The sequence below is a fragment of the Leuresthes tenuis genome, unplaced genomic scaffold (genome assembly GCF_036924035.1).
Source record: "Leuresthes tenuis unplaced genomic scaffold, fLeuTen1.0.hap1 SCAF_19, whole genome shotgun sequence".
Taxonomy (NCBI): Eukaryota; Metazoa; Chordata; class Actinopteri; order Atheriniformes; family Atherinopsidae; genus Leuresthes; species Leuresthes tenuis.
Genome location: NW_027325373.1, coordinates 2486423 through 2506025, shown reverse-complemented (window position 1 = coordinate 2506025; position 19603 = coordinate 2486423). Strand labels below are relative to the sequence as shown.

The window sequence follows — 19603 nt, the reverse complement described above, 5'->3', positions numbered from 1 at the left end:
CCTCTTTTATTTTTTTCCAAACTCCACGTTTTGTTTCTCATTTATTTCAACCATTTTCTTTTGTTCTCTCCACCTTCTCCACCTCTTTCTCCTCCCATTCAACTTTCTTTCCTCCCACCTCTTCCTTTTCTTTTCTGCCACCTCCATCATTTACCTGCTTCTGTTTAACGCTCCTCCCTCTTTCTCTCTTTCCCAGGCCTTTTGCCCTTTTTCCTTCCTTCTTCTTTACCTCTCATCTCTCTTCATGTTTTCTCCTCCTGTCTCTCTATAATTTTCTCACCTCTTTTTCACATCTTCCTTCTTCCTCTGCCTCTTTTCCTTCCCCCTTTCATTTCACTCCATTATCTTTTCCAGTCTTCCATCTTCCCACCCCCCGTCATCACCCTAATTTTTCCAATCTCCTCGACCTCCACACCTTCCCATTCTTTCCTAACTCTTCCTTCTGCACATCCCCTCATCTCCCCTCCCTCCCTCCATCTTTTTTCCCAGCAGTCCCCTGCGGTGTTGCAATCACCTCTGCTGCTGTTGATTAAGCTGAGAGAGATTGGCTGTCCACGACCCAATAACCCCAGAGGGCGGCCGGCTGAGCCGCCCCCTCCCCCCTTTTCCCCTCTTTTTCTCTTCCCTTCCTCCTCCTTCACCTGAGCCAGCAACAATCTTTCATTTCATTTAGCTCTTTTCTCCTCACCATCTTCTTTCTCTCCTTTTCTACATCTCTTCATCTCAACATTTCCCATCTTCACATCTCTCTACATATTCATACTCATGCTTTCTGTCCCTGGATGATTTAATCCTTCTTCCTCCTGATAATTTACTCTTTTTCTTACCTCCTTCACACGCCTTCTCATCCATTATCCCTCTCCTCTTCTCTCATGTTTTCTTTTACCTTTTTGTATTCCTGTTTGGTCTTCTTGCTTCATGTTATTTCTCCTCCTCCTGCCCTCTCCATCTTCTCTTTTTATCTTTTGTTGCCCTGTCACCTTTCTCTGCTCCTCTTGAGCTCTCTTCCCTTTCTGACCTTTCTTTCCTCTCCTTTGACTCCTTTTGTCCTCCTTTCATCACCACTCTCCTTTTCAAAGACTTTTGTTGTTTTCTATACTATATATTTCTTATATTGAAGTCACATTTTCTCAGTCTGTAACAAACTGTGTTTCTATTCATGTCAGAGGAATGATCTGAAACTAGAAAATTTACTAAAACCCAATCAGCAATACTCTCCTTATTACTCCCTATACTCTCCCTGTAAGTTGCTCATTCAAAATTAATCCATGCGATGGTTAGCATTCAATCAATGCCCGGGTTATAAACTTGTTATACCATCTCATTAGGAAAACAAATGTCTTTTCAGATTCTTTTCAGCAAATACATCACATAGAAAATGAGTGAATTTAAACACACCCTTAAAAGACCTCTTTAGCCACTGAGGTTAGCATTCAGAACACAGCGGTTCAGCTGAGGAAAGCATCATGGGCTCAGCTAAACACACACGATGTGCTGGAAGAACAAAAAAAAGACTATTGAAATGCATTATGTTAAAATGTTTTGCTTGATGACACAAAAAACTAAATCTAAGAGTCTACAGGTCTCATTTAGCATGTTAAAAGTTACAGATAATGAACAATTGTGGCTTGTTTGGAATCATGAATCATGGTCTGCACCTATTTTTCACACATTTCTTCATTTTTTCTCCCTTTTAATAAATAAAGACAGTGTAATATGTCCCATCTGTGGTAGTTTTAACTAAGTATTAAACCTGGTATAAAACAGATGATTTTTCAGATTTGTAAACCTTATAACTGAGAGGAGGATGAACTTTATTGTGTTTCCCCTCCCCATTTGGGCCAGTAACCACACATCATGGGCCACTTTAACAAGGCATATACCAACTGATTTTGTTTCCATTTGTGCATGTGGCAGACGCTTGTATCCAAACATTATAGCTAACATCAAAGCTAACAATAAGCTCCAAAATGGGGCAAAATGCTTTTTCTTCCTCATATTAATGCTGCTTAGTTTATTTGCCCAATTGTCTCCCAGTCCTTTGCACTCCAGTGCAAATACCTTTCCTAGCTAAGCAGCTGAGTTCATGTCCTATTTTAAACATCCTGTCAGGCTCCTTGCCTATTCGTTTAAGTTGGACACACAAAGGTTGGGATAACTCGCTGCTTTAACTGTGATCCAGATGGTTCTTCATGGCTCCACTTGTTTGATCTAACTGGTTGAAGTTTAATCATGACTAATAATTCATCCATCTACCTTCTAATTATTCTTTTTTTAAAAGAATCTTTGGGTTCTGGATAAATCATCGGAACAAAGCTGCTATTTATCTGAGGGTACCCTCTGTGCCCAGGATGCATGCTAATAAATGATGAGCACAAACTGGGGCGTGGTGGGGTGACAGGGGAGTAAGTTACCCTCGTCCACATTTGAACACTGACTGATGACATTTTCGAGGTCTTCTCCTTTTTTCCTTCTCTCTGTGTCCGTCCTGATCTGCTTTTCTCCTGCCGTCTCTTTTAGATCAATTCCAACTTTTTCTGCCGCTTCAACATCCCAGACGTTCTTCTTTTATTTCTAATTCTTCACTGTGCGACTGCAGCTCACAGGGTGGGGTTTTGCCCGGGATGAGCAGTGCATGCTGTGTTTTTTGGTGACTGCAGGCTGCTGGTAATTGAAAAGCCAGGATGCCAGCATCTGCAACCCCGTGACCTCCTACAGAGAGAATAACCATTGATTTCTACCATTAAAGAGACAGAGCGACCGGAGCAGAGAGTCAGGTTAAAGAGAAATTAGAAAAATAGAATGGAAAGGAAAAAGAAAGTAAGGGGAAGAAGTGAGGGGATTAAAAAGCAACAGATGTAAAAGAGAAGGAGGGATATTGGAAACGTGACCAATAAAGTACGAAATACGCACAATTGCATGAAAATTTGCTGTGAAGAAAACAAGAAGAAGAGTTGCTTCAAATAACTGTTGTTAAAGTCATGGTTCTTCAGACTGAGGTGAGTATGTTAATGCTGAGCTGTGTCAGACTCTTATATTTCTGCATTTGTTACCTGAATGTGATCGAAGTTGGTGAGAATCAAACCGAAGCCTTCTCCCTGCAGGCTGTTCTGTCGCTGCCCGCTGTGTTAATGAAGACCAGCATTTTACAACGGTTTCCCACGCTCAGTCCTCCTTATCAGGCATCTGACCCACAGGTAATAGAAAGACAATGTCACCAGATTAACAGTCGGAGAATAGGCTCCCGTTTCCTTGGCAACTGAGAGACGTAGCGCAGGAGGATGGGAGGGAGTGATTAAAAGTGGAGAGGGGGAGGACTGGGTGGGTTAAAGGGGAGAACTGACAAGGTGGATTGATGGGAGGAGATGGATGCTGGAATGATTACACACCAGCAAAATAGAGCAGGAAGAGAAGAAGAAAAGTGAAGGGGTGGGAGATGTAGTAATTACACACAGCAATACGAAACTGTGGTCCCGTCTCTGCGCTTTTTTATGGAAACCGAGCAGTTAAAGGAATATTTCTATCAACGGGGTTTGTGTAAAGTAATCATGATTAGTCGCTGTCTCTCTTAAAGGGGAACTCCGGTGTTTTTAAACCTTATTTCTGGCATGAAATACGTTCATCTGCTCACTGAGAAGTTTGGTGAAAGTCGGCGTCCTTCAGAAGATATTTAGATAACTGGAGATCCATATAACGGAGTGAACGGGGCTTAGAGGATGCAGCCTCTAAATAAGGCATTATCTGTCTTTATTTCACCAATACTTTAAGAAGAATGAATGAACGAACGTGTGCTATAGCTCTGTTAGCTCATAGCTGCTGTGTTGTTGTTATTGGCGGCTATCGGGGGGCTTATAGAGGGCTTTCTACACACTCATCTACTGGGATGACGTCATCGACGCCTGCAGCACAGCTCATTCACTCCGGTAAGAACGTCCATCTTACTCAAAGTCGTCGTTCACGTCGTCAAAATCTGATAAATATCCTGCCATGTTGCACAAAACTATCAGCAGCAAACTCTGTGTGAAGTTAGCCGACTGTCACAGAGCACGGAGTGAATAAGCTGTGCTGCAGGGGGGCGTGTGGATGAAGTGGTCCCAGTAGAGTGCCTGTGTAGAAATCCCTCCGTTAGCTCTCCTATAGCTGCAAGTAGCCACATAACAGCAGCTATGAGCTAACAGAGCTATGAGCTAACAGAGCTATAGCACACGTTCATTCATTCATTCTTCTTAAAGTATTGGTGAAATAAAGACAGATAATGCCTTATTTAGAGGCTGCATCCTCTAAGCCCGTGTCAAGGGTGAAATGTTCCCAGACCCTGGACACTTTAGAGGACGATACAGTGTTGTCAGGTGGGAAATGTAGTTTTATCGTACCAGAGACATAAAATGATCGTATTTTGAGGGAAATTATCGTACATCCGTTATAACCAAAATGACAAGTTTATTGATGCGCTTTAGTCACTCTCGTGTTGAATAGCGTCTAACAGACTCACGGCTTTAGGAACTTCTGAGGCAAACGCAGCACGTCACTCGTAGCTCACATAGAAAAGCACGATTGGCTTGAAACTTGTCCCATGGAAATGGAAATGCCTTCAGGGTTCACAAAAAAATCCGACAGGCTGATTACAACCGATTACAGAACGGTCAAATTATCGTATTTTTGGACTTTTTTGGGATTATTGATCGTACAAATACGATAATTATCGTACAAATACGATAATTATCGTACAAATACGATAATTATCGTACACCTGGCAACACTGGGACGATAAAAGTTGGACTGAGTTACCAGGGTCCCAAGTGACGGGGGGCCTTGAGGAGTCTGGAATTTTTTGTCCCTTTTAAATATTAACGTAATTTAAGGATCACAGTAAATGTTGCTAACTAATGTAGATTTAACGTTTAGGGTAAATAAATCGGTTGATCGATGGATTGAATGTTGTGTCCTTGCCTACATATATTGTCTGAGTACAGGCAGCCTCCCCCCTTGCATGAAATGGTTTAGTCCGCCTTCACCGGGCTGAAATCAGCGGTCATTCTGCTGAATCAGCAGTGCGCAACACCTTGAAGATGATGCCCAAGAAAGCAAAATCAGGTTTTCAGAAAAGGAAACAGGCAGGAAAGAGGAAAAAAAAGGAAAGCATCTGCTGACCAACTTTTTTCCCAATAAAAATTAGCCTAAAAGTGAAAGCAAACGGCACATAAATTAACTCCCGCGGTTATAAAACGCTTCAAAACCACCACGACTGTCAGTGCTAAAAACTGCATGATTAGAAGTAACATGATGCCTCATCTGTACTCTGAGGTAAAGTCTAAATATATATATATATTTTTGCATAGCCTACCACACCATTGCACTAATTTAAACATTTAATTCAAATTAATATTTATTATTGGGCTATAACATAATCAGGCTAATAGCCTGGCTCAGCAGGCTCAGTGTCATAGGTGTGTGTCACATTTGGCATTTTCTGGGGTATAAATTTCTGTGTTTAGCACTTTGTTTAAGTCTTTTATTTTTGAGTTTGTGTGAATTTAAAATTCCTAAATATGAAACAAACCTGCGGTTTTGCATCGTTGTTTTTCTATTACAGACAAAAGAAGAGGAGAATCATTTTTACATGGATAAGACCATTGTGATTTCTTTATTGATTTTTTTCTTCTTTTATACATAGAGTGGAACAACATTAATTCCCCAAATATCTCCTTCATGTTTGATCATCGTTTTTATTCCACACCACAAGTTTTCAGTCACTTCTCTTTTCTGTTTGAAACCAAATGTCAGAAGGACAAGAACAAAAAGAACAAAAAACAGAAACTGATTTTTGATATTGAATGACAACTATGAAAGAAAATGTTTAAAATAAGAAGCAGAATGTAACAGAAATAGTTCAGTAAACCGAAGGGACTGAAATTAGATCATTTAGTCAAATGTTTTTGGGAGGAATCTGCTGTTATTATTCTCCACAACAGTGTTGGAGTCACTCAATAAGTGGACCGATTGGACTTTTGCTCAAAAGCCCAACAGACCACAGATCTGCCACTTTGACCTTTGACCCCTCGTTGTTGATGCTGCTGATGTTAGAATCAAACTATTTTTTTAGTTCTGACTGGAACTTTTGTCTTCATCTACGTGAAAATTACATCTTGAAACATGTGCTGATTTTATCCTGATTTGTCTGAAGTTCTTTAAGTTAGCCAGTTGTCTCAAACACAGATTATCATTATTTTTCATAAAAAACATGGTGTTTCATGGTTGGATAAATATCATCCAATGGTACTTTGAGGGTTTTGTACATGAGCCACTTTAGGATATTTCCTGTTACTGTAATGGGGTTCACAAAAGCTAAATTCCTATCAGTATTTACAACATTAATGTATAAGCTACAGGCAATTAAACAACCTCAAATTAAAGCTTTTCAATGAAAAAAATAAGGTGTTTTAAAGTCAGACTATTCATTTTGGGAATTGGTGCTTCAGTTCAGACGAGCAGAGAGGCTAATAAGGAATGGAAGACAAGTAAGACTGGAAGTACTCTGTGTTTCTTTCAATAACACTGCCTGAAATTAAATTCAGTCTCAAAACACTGGCCTTTATGCTTAAGAACTAACATATACTGTTTGACATGTACTTTGGCATTTAGCTATGTAGTTATTATTCATTTTGGGGTCATTTGCGAAGTCTTTGAAGAAAATGTTGTGATTTATTTTGACAGTAAAAATGACTGGATGCCGAAGCACTTCAGTCCAGTCCAGATGGACAACTTCCTGGTTTATTAGTCCATTTGTTCTGTCACTCGTGTTGTTCAAAGAGGTATTTGAGCTAAATTTGTTGACCTCTCTCTGCTATGATTGCAGACCTCTGCACTAAATGTTCTTTTCAACACTAAATGCTAAACTAGGCTTCAGTAAATCCGAGATATGCCAAAAGGCATCAACGATGAACCAAGCTGTGGCCACTGAGTAGCTTTGATTTCAAGTCAGAACCGATTCTATGTCCAATTCATCACGCTGCATTTAACGGCCACAGGAAGGCCAATGAGCTGACAAATTTACCCGTAAACCATCAATACCTTCATGATCACTTCTCACTGTAGGCGCTAATGCTTTACTTCCTGCAACTGATCTAAATGGAAGTACGTGCTCAGCTTTTTCATCAGCAGGTCAAAGGTCATACTTATGTGAGATGCAAAACCAAATTCTTTGTGTACAGCATACAGTGCTGGAAATTAAATGACAGAATGATGATGAAGTCAATAATAAGAATCACTATGCATTACACAGCTAGCTACTTATAATTATACTCATGCATAAAATCTGGGCTATTTAAACTGCTGTATGGGTTATGTAATGTGATGCTAGTACTACATCACAAGAAGGGAAGGACTCCAAAGTAACGGAAAAAGATCAAATTAAATATGATTGAGTTTTTAAAAGAATGTATTAAAGTAGCCGATATTAATCTGGGCTGAGACTGACAGGTTCTGGTATCACTCCAGCAAAGTTCCCAATCCCAAAAAATATCCATGAGGGGGCAATAACCCTTAAAAAAAACTAAAAACCAAAAAAGAAAAAGAAAGAAAAGATGTGATTTTCAGCGATGGATCCCTCAGTCCTTGGCAGATAGGATAGAGAGACACAGAGACACAGAGATACATCAGGAAAAAAGAGACTAAAGCACACAAACAACTTTCATTTTTGGTATTAGCGCAAAAAATCACAACTTAAAAAAAGCTTTTTCCACCCACATTTGTTTCATTTTAAAGTTACAGTTACCAAAAGAAAGAAAGAGGAACAAGTGAATAATTTATGACATACGCTAATATAACATCATCCTAACACTAGTGTCTATGAGGTATATCTGCAACAGTTTGGTAAAGAAAGCACGGTCTGCGCACAACGCTCGCAAGTTTGTCTCCGTTACTGATAAACTGCAACCAGTAGGAAAAAAGAGGAGGGAGGAAGGGGAAGAGTTGCTTTTCTACTCAGGCTTCAGTTTGCTAATGATTCAAGATCCTCAATTTAGGAGCATAAAGTGTTCATTTCAGGAGTTTTGCTAATTTCTCGGTCACATGACAGCAGCTCCATGAAGTCAATCTTATCTTATTATCCAATGAAACTGTGGAAATAGCCTTTTTATTTATTTCTTTATTGCAATTAATACATCGGGTTCCAAAACCTTTTTTCCCCCCAAGATTGTTATGGTGATATTCACTTAAACATTAGCTCTCATTAATTAGAACTTTCTGTAGCCTCGGAGTAAGTAATCACGAGATAGTTCAACTGTTTTGTGGTGTTGGGATGTTTCCAGCTCCTTTCAAATTCGTTCGTTGCTACATGTGTGGAGGTCTGAGTTTGAAACAAACAAACATGAGACTGTTTATCTCAGCTGGTCTTCAGCAAAAAAACTCCAGAGGAATCATGGGATAACCAGGGTAACAAGGGCATTGTAGGTAAAAGTGATTAAAAGTCAGCAAGCCTTTGGTATTTCTTATTTCTTTGCACTGCAAAGCACCAGAGCTTAGGTATAGAAAATTTATACCACAACTGAGAGGTCGAGATTTTGCTTTGGTTCAAGCAAGGCACTCATTCCAGTTTATCTCATGCTCTTCAACAACAGCTCTCCCTACGTCTTAAAGCAACAGATTTCTGTCTTCACCATTTGGTTTCCCTAATTATGAGAAGGGAGGCACAATGGCACAACTGAATGTATAGCTTCCAGTAGCATATTGCTACTGTTATGAAAAGGCAAATTTGCTTTAAAAATTAAGATTATTACATTGATAATGTGTTTTGTACCTGTTTCAAGCTTAAGGTTCTGTTAACATTAATACAGATATTTAGCTAAAATAATTTTTTCTTCTGCATTTGCACGTCTCCTCCACTCACGAGATTTTTAAAAACGCTTTTCTAAAGTGAAGCCTTTTAGGAACTCTGTTCTTGGTGTGTTGGCATCAAATGGAGGTTTTGGGTAGCTGAGCTACTTCGCACACTGTTGCTTTGTGTAATGAGCGTGCGCTGGAAACTATGACGTTTTCATGGGCTCTCATCACCTTCCAATAACATGTTTAGCAAGAACCCGACCTCACCGTCTGTTGGTGAGCATTAACCTAGTTCTAAATTAGCAATTAATTAGCATTTATTAGCATTAGCAATAAAGCTAATATTAATCTAATTCTAAATTAGCAATGAATTGGCATTTATTAGCATTAGCAATAAAGCTAATATTAATCTAGTTCTAAATTAGCCATAAATTAGCATTTATTAGCATTAGCAATAAAGCAAATATTAATCTAGCTCTAAATTAGGGATAAATTAGCATTTATTAGCATTGGCAATAAAGCTAATAATAATCTAGCTATAAATTAACGATAAATTAGCATTTATTAGCATTAGCAATAAAGCTAATAATAATCTAGCTCTAAATTAACGATGAATTAGTATTTATTAGCATTAGCAATAAAACTAATATTAATCTAGTTCTAAACGAGAATCAGCTTGTTATTATCACAGCCCACTGGCTGGAGTGGCGAAATTATCCATTTAAGAAATATCTGGAGTAGTGCAGTTGGCATATGATGTGACCCCTCAGCCTTATTTGTTGTTTGGCCTGATTTTACAAACCTTTTCCAACCAACAGCTGTAATCAGACTCATGAACTGCGTCATTTGCGTCTATTTCAGAGTAAAGTTTTTCATCTCGTGAATACATCAGGGCCTTCAGAGCAGAGTAAAGATACATCAACAGCTCACACATACAACATATTTACTTTCTTGAGGTTATACTAATTCATAATTTAGGGCAATGTTGACATTTGATACTGAAACAACAACTGAGTGGTTTTTCTTCTTTTTTACATAAATGTGTTACTATAGCAACCACATGTAGGCCATATTTAGACCATTAGTCTCAGTGTAAATGGCAGTGAGTGCATGAAGATCTTAGCCGATCTTATGACTGTGGCTGCCAGGATGTTAGTATTACTTTGATTGTTGCATCACCAGAATAAAATATTAGAAAAAAGCTTAATTTAATTCTCACTCCAGCAGTATAATAAAGGCCCTTTTGTCAGGACTCAGTAGCAACTCTGACCACCAGCAGCAGGTTTAACGTGGCAGATGAACATAGTTTCCAAAACAGCCTAGTTTTTAGAGAGTAAGCAGCATATTTTGAACCTTACAAAGATGTTTGCCTACACATAACCAAGTTTTGAGTGCCTAAACTTGACAAGGAAACAGTTTTGCCTAAACCTTAACAAGTAGTTGTAAAAAGCCAAAAGCAGGAATTTTGACATTTTGACACAATCTGAGATAGATTTTTGTCAGTAAAGTATTTGTTGACCTCCTAATTACACTTAACAAAGTAAGTTATGTCATTGCATCCCTGTGGCTTGGTAGTTGGACTTGGACTTTGAGTAAGAACCAGCCGTCTAACTGAAAACAGTCCTGAACAAATAATGAAGACACAAGATCTGAACAGAACAGTAAGAGATCATTTGCCTTTATAACACTTTCCTTTGATACCGTCATGTCATATGTTTTTAAAGTGAATATTTTTTCTGTTGGTTTTTGTTGTTTCCCATCAGTTTAAAGGTTAATTACATTTTTATGTGACATACAATGTCAATGTAGATCAGCTGAATTATACTTAGAATTTAATCTTTAGTCCATCAACAGTTGATTTATCCATTAAATGCTCACTTTAGCGATGTTGTTTGACATTTTGCTGAATTGGATACTAAAACTCTGCTTGTATGCTCTTTATCCAGGTTTAACAGGTTTTAATGACCCTAGATATGTCATTATCTCATATCTAGGGATACTCATCTGCATTTTTTTAATTTAGCCTGATCCTATGTGATGTCTGTCCCTTTTCCCCTTCACCCGCATAGTTTTTTGAGGAAGAGACGATACGGGAAGCTAAGAGCAAGAGAAGCAGGAGAAACAGAGATAGAAAGAGTCAGCAGAACATGTGACATAAACATTAAGAAGAGAGTACAAAAGCTTGCAGCTGAGCGCAGACCGTACTGAAGAGGAAACAAATCTTTGGTTTCTTTGGTTTCATCAACACGATTAAAAGGACAAATGGAAAGTCAGTGAGGTAGCCTCTCTGGTTCTCACTACTGAAATAGAAAGTTTTTTTGTTATTTTTTCGTTTTTACACACAGACAAAGTCAGTCTTGGAAGCAGCTAGCTTTAAGGGACAGTTTTCCTCCTTAATGAGCGAAACAAGTTAGTGTGTTTGCATTCACGCGGTCACACAGACTGACATCCTGGGAAACGCAGCAGGTACTTTACTGTAGAGGTGCTGAGTGTGATTTGTGTATCACAAACGGGTTACAGTAACCTGGGTAAGCTCCTATACCGACGAAGAGTCTCAGAACCAAAAGGTCTGATTATATCTTGGACCAAATCACAGAAAAAAAACGAGAATTTGTCCAAATGAAAATAAAGAAAATGTGTAAGTGTGCACCTGAGGGTATGAATATGAAAGGTGTTTTAATTTTTCCGTCCACATCACCTGTAGCACATAAAATAAATTATTAGTTCCTTTATTCTCAGAAAAACCCTAAACCAAAGAGAAGAAAGAGAAGCAGAGATCTGTCTGTGGGGCAAAAAAAAAAGGTGCATTTGAATATGTGCATATGCGAATGTTTCATCACATAAATATGAGAATAAGAGCTTAACCAGGGTATGAGCTGCGTGGATGTAAACACACAGTTTATTGGCCTCTCAAGGATTCCAGTTATCTTTGGTGGGTCAGTTTGTATCAACATGTGGCCCAAACTTCACCTGATCAAGAGTGACTAACATCAATCTGAAATTCATCGCTCGTTAAAACAATGAAGAAATTAAAAACAAGTCAACAAATATATCAGCCATCAAACTCCCAGGGAAGAAAAGAAAAGCAGATGCAGTGCTCATCATTATCAAGAGATTGTTTTCATTCAAGAAATAAAAAAAGAAAATCATTACCAGGGCAAAAAGAACGGCTAAAGAGTGAGAGCAAGTGTTGACATTCAGAAGTACTCGAGTCTAATCTGACATTCCTACATTGTTCTGCAATCAAGTCTAAACATTCATAACACAACATTTCATTTGCTTTGTAAAGTAAAGCTAACTAAGAATAAATTAACAGGCCTGGCATAAGCACTGCATCTTTGATGCAACTAACATTCTTAAATACTCATAAATATTCATCAGAAAACAATTACATCTAATTAAATAACATTAAATTATTATAAAGTACAAAACTAGCGTGTTCTAAAACACTTCATAAATAAATAGAGCATCAAACAGAAAGAAAAAGGAAACGTACAATGTAAACTTTGGCAAAGCTAATCATCATCGAGGGTAAAAGGATTCAGAGGGAGATTTGGCCACAAAATTTGTTCGTTTAAATTACTTCACAATTAAAAAGAAAACATAAATTACATTAAATAAAAAAAGAAGACAAAAAAATCACATATTGCAAAAACCTAGGAAGTACCGTAGTGGTAGTAATAGTAATTGGCAAATAATTTTTAAGTACTTAAAAACAAACAAGCAATGAAAACCTCTTTGGAACAGTTTTTGGTTTCATTTTCCTCGTACTCTGTTTTCTCTCTCTCTTTTTTATCTATTTATTCTTTTTTTTTCATTTTTTTGGTTTGGCAGGTTTAGCCTGTATTACATCCAGACAGAACTGCAAGTGGGAATGGAAAATGGCCGCCACCCCCTGAGCCATGATCCACGCCCCTCCATTGGGCGTGGCCAGCAGGATGGCAGGGTCAGGCTGGGCGGAGTATTTCTTTGGACTAGAAGCTTTACATACAGAAAGACAGAGAGAAAACTAAGGATAAAGCTATTTGACCGATATTTTAGCAGTTTCTCTCAGCAGTTGTGGACTTGGTGTTTTTTGGTTTTGTTTGATTTATTGTCGTCTTATAGATGGTACAGCAGTGTAGTCCCCCCCCCCCTAAAGAGGGTTTCCTTTGCTATGGACAGTTAGCATACAATCGTCACTTCCTTTGTGAGACAACTGCTCCAGCAATGGGGCAAAGAAAGTATTGCTTTTTTTCTTGTTAGCCAAAACTAAAAGAAAGCAGATATAATTTTGGATTATTCCTTGTCCTTTAACTTTCGCAACTGCAGCCTTTGGCATCTCTGACGTAAAATGTAACGTTTGGGTCACTTCAGATTAATATTATTCAAATCCTACACTTATAAATAACATTTGTGATGGTTTTTAAGAAAGAAATTCACACTGGTAGCTCTTCCAGATCTAGCCCAAAACAACCCGAACCACTGAAAAATAAAAAGTCAGACACAGTGTAAGGGAAAGGAAGTGATCCGTAGCGATTATGTTTAAAAGAAAGAAAAAGTTACAGTATGCTACTGTTAGTGCAGTAGAAAATCTTTGGTATGAGCTGTATATCATAAATAGCATTAACACTGTCACTTCCTCGTCATCAGCAAACAGCCAATCTAATACGAGAACATTTAATTTTGATTCTGACATGCCAACGTATCACTAAAACTGGGATGAAAAGTAGACTTTACTTTTAACTGTGAGCTTTTGTTACCACTGCAAGATATTCTTGGAGGTAGACTTTAACCTGTGTAAGAAGCTACCAGTGAGAAGCTTTTCCAACCTCCAAAATGTTTCTCCCCTGATGCTCGACACTCGTTGAGGGGGGGTTCAGATGTGATAATGGCCACGTTTCCTGGTGAAAATCACTTTTGATGACGGCTGCATTGATGCCATGCACGAAGAGCATCTAATCAAAATAAAATATAAATGTTTTGGCTTTGAAAGTCCTTTACAGAAAAATGTGATACTTGCTAGCTCGCTAGCTAGCAAGTATCTAGCTCGCTAGCTAGCAAGTATCTAGCTCGCTAGCTAGCAAGTATCTAGCTCGCTAGCTAGCAAGTATCTAGCTCGCTAGCTAGCAAGTATCTAGCTCGCTAGCTAGCAAGTATCTAGCTCGCTAGCTAGCAAGTATCTAGCTAGTAGCTAGCTAGCTTTCAAACTGCACACACCATATAGAGAAGGACATCTATTGGAGATTATTTAAAACCCACAGCACATTTCAGCAACATCATGCTGAATGTATGTGCCAAATAACTGCAGCAGACATCTTCCTTTTGGTAGTGGTGGAGGGGGGGAGAACTACTACTGGAGTTGACGGAGAATCTTTGGTTTGTTAGCTGATGAGGTTTTTGTTGTTCTTTTAACCGTTTTTTTACTTTGAAAAACTGCATAGGCACACGTTAAAGACACTCTTCAACCGTGAGAGACACACTAATGTTCTGCCTTTTTGAGGGGTCGGAGAGAAGAAAATGGGTGACAGCATTCTCTGTTTGTTTCTTCGCTCCTTCCCGTGTGGTTTTACCCTTTTCAGTCCCCAACTTGCTTCCCCTTAAAGACTGCCTGACACAACACCAGGCAGAACAAAGCTACTTTTCTACTCCCATGATGTCATCCTTCCTTCAATCTTTCCTCCACTTCGTCGTCGTCGTCCTCGACATCATCGCCAACACTCTTTTTTTTTTTTTTTTTTTTTTTCATCTTTTTGGTAATAATTCTCTTCCATCTTCAGTGAGTTTTTTTCCATTTGTTGGAACAGTTAGGTGCAGAAAAAGGTTTTCTTTGGTTTCGATTTGTCAATAAATAGAAAAAGTCTCAAGTGTCCATTTTTATTTTAAAACGTCCTTAAAGCCTTTGGCTGCTTCTAACCAGACTGAGATTCAGTCTGGGTTTTCTAAGGAGAAGGGGCTGCTGACTGACGCCTTTGCTTTGGTTTTGTTTCTCTTTTTGGTTTGATAGCTTGTGTGAAAATTGATTGATGGGGGGGGGTAAGGGAATGGTAAAGGCTTCTTTAGCAGAGCAGGAGGTGATGACGGTTGAGGTTTTTGGGTGCGTTAGTATTTACATCATGTTTAAAGGCTGTACAGTGTGACAGTATAACACCAAAAAAGAGGTGCTAACGAATTCGTTTGGATGGATGCTTGGACATATTTTTGCGACAGCCTCAGAGAGAGCCAGAGAAAACGTTAGTGCGTCTCAGTCCATCAGTCTGTTGGCTGCCCATCCATTTCACCAAGCACCTAACTCTGCTACATGTTTTGACCTCAAACTCTGATTTTCTTTTTTCTCTAAACAAGTGGTGAGTTTGTTAATTGAGTTTTTAATGGGAAATTTGCTCATATTCAAGACTTAAAATAATTTGACATTAAAATGCATGGCTGAATACTTGGTTTAAATGATTTGATTGCAGTGTTGAGACCTGTACTCTAGGTTTCTCGCCCACTGACCCCCTGGAAGGGACGAATTTGCCAGGCATCTTCTTTAGATTGTCCTCTTTAACTATTACAAAGGCCCTGATTCACCTGGGCAGTTCGTCCTCCGCGGGTTCAGATGGTTTATTTGTTCAACTGATGTGTTGTTGCGATGGGAGTTAATGTTTTATTTTTAGGTTTCCTGTGACGGCAGCTAGAGCTTCCAAAAGCATCAAAGTTTTACAGCTGTGTGGGATCTGGTTCATAGGAATAAAAACCACACCAGCAGTCATAAATTAATGAACCCTGAACATGGAGTCAGAAATACAGCTGTGATTTAGCTGTGGTTAGAATTTTCTGAAAGTTTACTTACAACAGTTGACTTTCAGGTGACTTTCCAAAACACCATTCAAAGGCTTCAGTTGTCAGCTTTGCAATGCCAACCTCATTATGGGAAGTCCGTGTCAATGCAGCCTCGTATTGGAGGAGGGCTGTTTGGGAAATTCAATGGGACGGAGAGCTTTTTCTTAATTTTATGGTTGTGGCTGTCACATGACTGCAGGAGTTCAATTAACAGGAATCAGTGCCAAATCTACATTGCAGACTAAGTCAAAGGGTCCGTTTCTGAGTTTGCGCATCATAAATTTGGCCTTTCTAATTCTAATTTTTGTTTTTGGATCGTCACCGTATTGCTGGCAGATGCGGTTGAAAATGACTGCTTTCGCGCTGATGCTATGATGCTTTGTGGAAAGTGCTGCTCTCGTGGATGCGTTGCCATGGCTGCACTAATGATGTGTGTGTGAAGCCAGAGTAAACTGGAGCTTAGTTTTGTTTAGTTGACGGTGTTGGTGAAGGTGGGAACTTTTGGACATGACTCTTTAAAGTTTCTTTCTGCAAAGCAAGTGTATCTGTGTTAGTCTACATGTGTGTTTGTACACCTGCAGATTACAGCATGTAATGACAGACACCGAATGGATTCCAGCCACTGTTTAGAAAAAAATGGCATCCTGAGTTTTCTAAGATGTGAATTCCACTCGGCCTGGCTATAAGCCCCGGTTCTATTGCAAAGAAAATGTGCTTCAAGATTGTGCTCACATACATTGTATATATTGATATATATCACACTGATACTCCACTGAACACTACGTATGCTGAGAAAGCTTATAGTACTACATATCTGTTCAAATTATGAGGAATTTGCATGTGCCTTGGTGAATGCTTGTGTGTGGTGTTTGTGCTTGCATATTTAGCCATTTCCTAACTTAAAGAATCTGCACTACCGCCTTTAAAGAGTCAAATCACTATGTGTTTAAAATGGTTATAGAATATTTTGGAAACTAACTCTTCAATTCAGATCACAGAGAGAGAAAATACTTTGGCTTTTCAGTTAAAACGGAGAGTACACAGCAATAATTAACTCATTGTTACATCATCAGTTCAATCTGCAAATCAGTGAAATCTCAACTTACCGAGAGAGGTAGGTAGAATATTGTATTTTTGGTTAAGTTATAATATACTTTTCCTAGGAGAGGAATGAACTGTAGACCTTTCTCTTTGCACCCTTGTGTGTCTTTGGTTTGGCTAAGAAAATAAAAGAAATAGATTTAAGTTCAACCTCAGCTGCCTGGACGTTCTTTCTCTTCGAAATGTTGCTGTGCGGCCTCTGAACTTGTGAATGAAAACGCTGTCATTAGCTGATGCATCTTTGGACATTAGAGGGTCAAAATACAACTAAATTTCCACAGCAAAATGTTTTATCCCAGAGCTTCTAGCACATTCTGCAGTCATAAAGCTTTCCTTGGTTTCTTGTTTGGTTGTTTCCTAGCTTATATTGCATAATAGAAAACATACGTTGTGTCTTCTAGTCTTTGGTATTTGGGCTAGTGTATCAGCCTATTGTCCAAAAGGAGACATCAGCAGTGAAAGTCTATGATTCAAAAGGTTATTCCCCTCCCACTGAGGTTCGTATGTTTTTAAGATGAGTTAACCCTTCAGCTTCTCTATGGATTCATGATAAATTTGCAAAAGGCGATTTGGCTACAAGTCGTGGCAGTGAGCAGCCCCTCTCTCAGTTTGTCACCCTCAAGAAAAGCAAAACAGACGAACAAAAATAATGTAAAAAGTTTGGTTTTCCGCCTCGCTTCGACAGGACAAAACCTCAACACGCACCCTCAGTCCCGCCCCGTAGCTTTGTCTCCACCCGACCCACCCAGACCCCTCCCCGTAGCTTCCCTACCCTCCCCTATCCTCGTCATCTCCTATCACGCTTTGGTACAAGTGCTGGACGCCGAAGATTGGGCGCCGGGACTGGCTCCGTCATCTGTCCATTTGTCCAGGCTCCGGCGGCGGGCGTTCATGAAGAAGTTGCTGACAGTAGTGAGTTCGAGCCCCAGCTGCTGTGAGATGGTGAGCTGCATCTCTTTGGACGGTCGCTTGTTCTCCTTGAAGATAGCCAGCAAGGTGCGCCGCTGCAGGTCGGTAAAGACGAGCCGCGACTTCTTTGGTGTGTTGTTGCGGTCCTTCGCTGTGTCCTGCTCCTTCCTTTTGCACGCTGCAAAGGAAAATAAGGGAGGGAAAAGGTTTGGGAGAGAGAAAGGAAAGGGCAGAGTGAAGAAACGAAGATTTACTGTTTGTATTTCAACTACAAAGCATACAAAAAGGACTGAGCCCTCCCTAATGTTTCTTTACACCAAGCAGGGTTCTCCTAAGGTTATGTTGACGAGGACTATGAAGTAACTTTTCAAGGGGAACTCCGGTATTTTTAAACCTGGACCTTATTTCTGGCATGAAATACGTTCATCTACTCACAGAGAACAGTTTGGTGAAAGTCGGCGTCCTTCGGAAGATATTTAGATAACTGGAGATCCATATAACGGAGTGAACGGGGCTTAGAGGATGCAGCCTCTAAATAAGGCATTATCTGTCTTTATTTCACCAATACTTTAAGAAGAATGAATGAATGAACGTGTGCTATAGCTCTGTTAGCTCAGAGCTGCTGTGTTGTTGTTATTGGCGGCTATCGGGGGGCTTATAGAGGGCTTTCTACAGAGTCGTCTGCTGGGATGACGTCATCGATGCCTGCAGCACAGTTTATTCACTCCGGTAAGAACGTCCATCTTACTCAAAGTTGTCGTTCACGTCGTCAAAATCTGATAAATATCCTGCCATGTTGCACAAAACTATCAGCAGCAAACTCTGTGTGAAGTTAGCCGACTGTCACAGAGCACGGAGTGAATAAACTGTGCTGCAGGGGGGCGTGTGGATGAAGTGGTCCCAGTAGAGTGCCTGTGTAGAAATCCCTCCGTTAGCTCTCCTATAGCTGCAAGTAGCCACATAACAGCAGCTATGAGCTAACAGAGCTATAGCACACGTTCATTCATTCATTCTTCTTAAAGTATTGGTGAAATAAAGACAGATAATGCCTTATTTAGAGGCTGCATCCTCTAAGCCCCGTTCACTCCGTTATATGGATCTCCAGTTATCTAAATATCTTCTGAAGGACGCCGACTTTCACCAAACTGTTCTCGGTGAGTAGATGAACGTATTTCATGCCAGAAATAAGGTTAAACACCGGAGTTCCCCTTTAATAGGACCAAACTTTAACAATGTCCTACAACAAGGTTTCCCAAAGGTTCCTTCATTACTGATGTAATCTGAACCAAAGCTTGCAACTAAAAGCCAACACAGGGTTAAGGTTTAGGATTGGTCCCAAAGCCAAAAGATAAAAATGTCTCAGAAAACAACATGTTTTAATTGGGTAGATTTTATCTGTGTATCTGCTCCATGAACATTTAGTTACTTTGTGTGATTCCAGTTCTGACCTGTTTTTATCAATTTAATGTAAGATTCAGCGTGTTTAGTCTGGAGTTAAAGCCGCGAACCACTGAGACTGCGTTGAAAGATGAGTCTCAGTCCAGTACTTCAGTGTCACAGTCTGACATAATGTGACTGTGGTGTGAAAGAGGAACAGCCCAGACAAACTATTATTAAGCCCTTCAGAGAGTTACTGCGCCGTGACAATAAATCACCACAAAATACAATGCAACACCACCCACGATGTGTTCTATCTGAAGTCAAATTATTTACCACGATGTTCCACTGAAAAGACAAGAAATATATTCGAAATCTGTGAATTATTCAAAATATTCAAAGAAGATGGTGACATCAGCGATATGTAACGGCTAATAAAATCAGTCCCACCATGAGAAATACGATTAAATTAACAGCAGCCCGTAAAATGTCTTTTTAATATTCTTTTTACTGTTTTTAAAGCTACGAATGACCTGACTCCCTCCTAAAGTTGAAATGCTCTCTGAACACACTCCAGATCATCAAGTAAAGGCTT

At 39.4% G+C, this 19603-nt stretch overlaps 1 protein-coding gene across 2 annotated transcripts in view; it reads right to left on the bottom strand.

Annotated features, from left to right (window-relative positions):
- Positions 1-5610: 5610 nt before the first annotated feature.
- Positions 5611-19603, bottom strand: part of onecut2 (one cut homeobox 2) — a 43254-nt gene continuing 29261 nt past the window's right edge. For both annotated transcript variants that reach the window (XM_072371437.1, XM_072371438.1), the window contains one exon: positions 5611-17809. In XM_072371437.1, the coding sequence (XP_072227538.1) occupies positions 17520-17809 (290 nt within the window). In that variant the 3' untranslated portion in view covers positions 5611-17519. The remainder of the gene's footprint in view (positions 17810-19603) is intronic.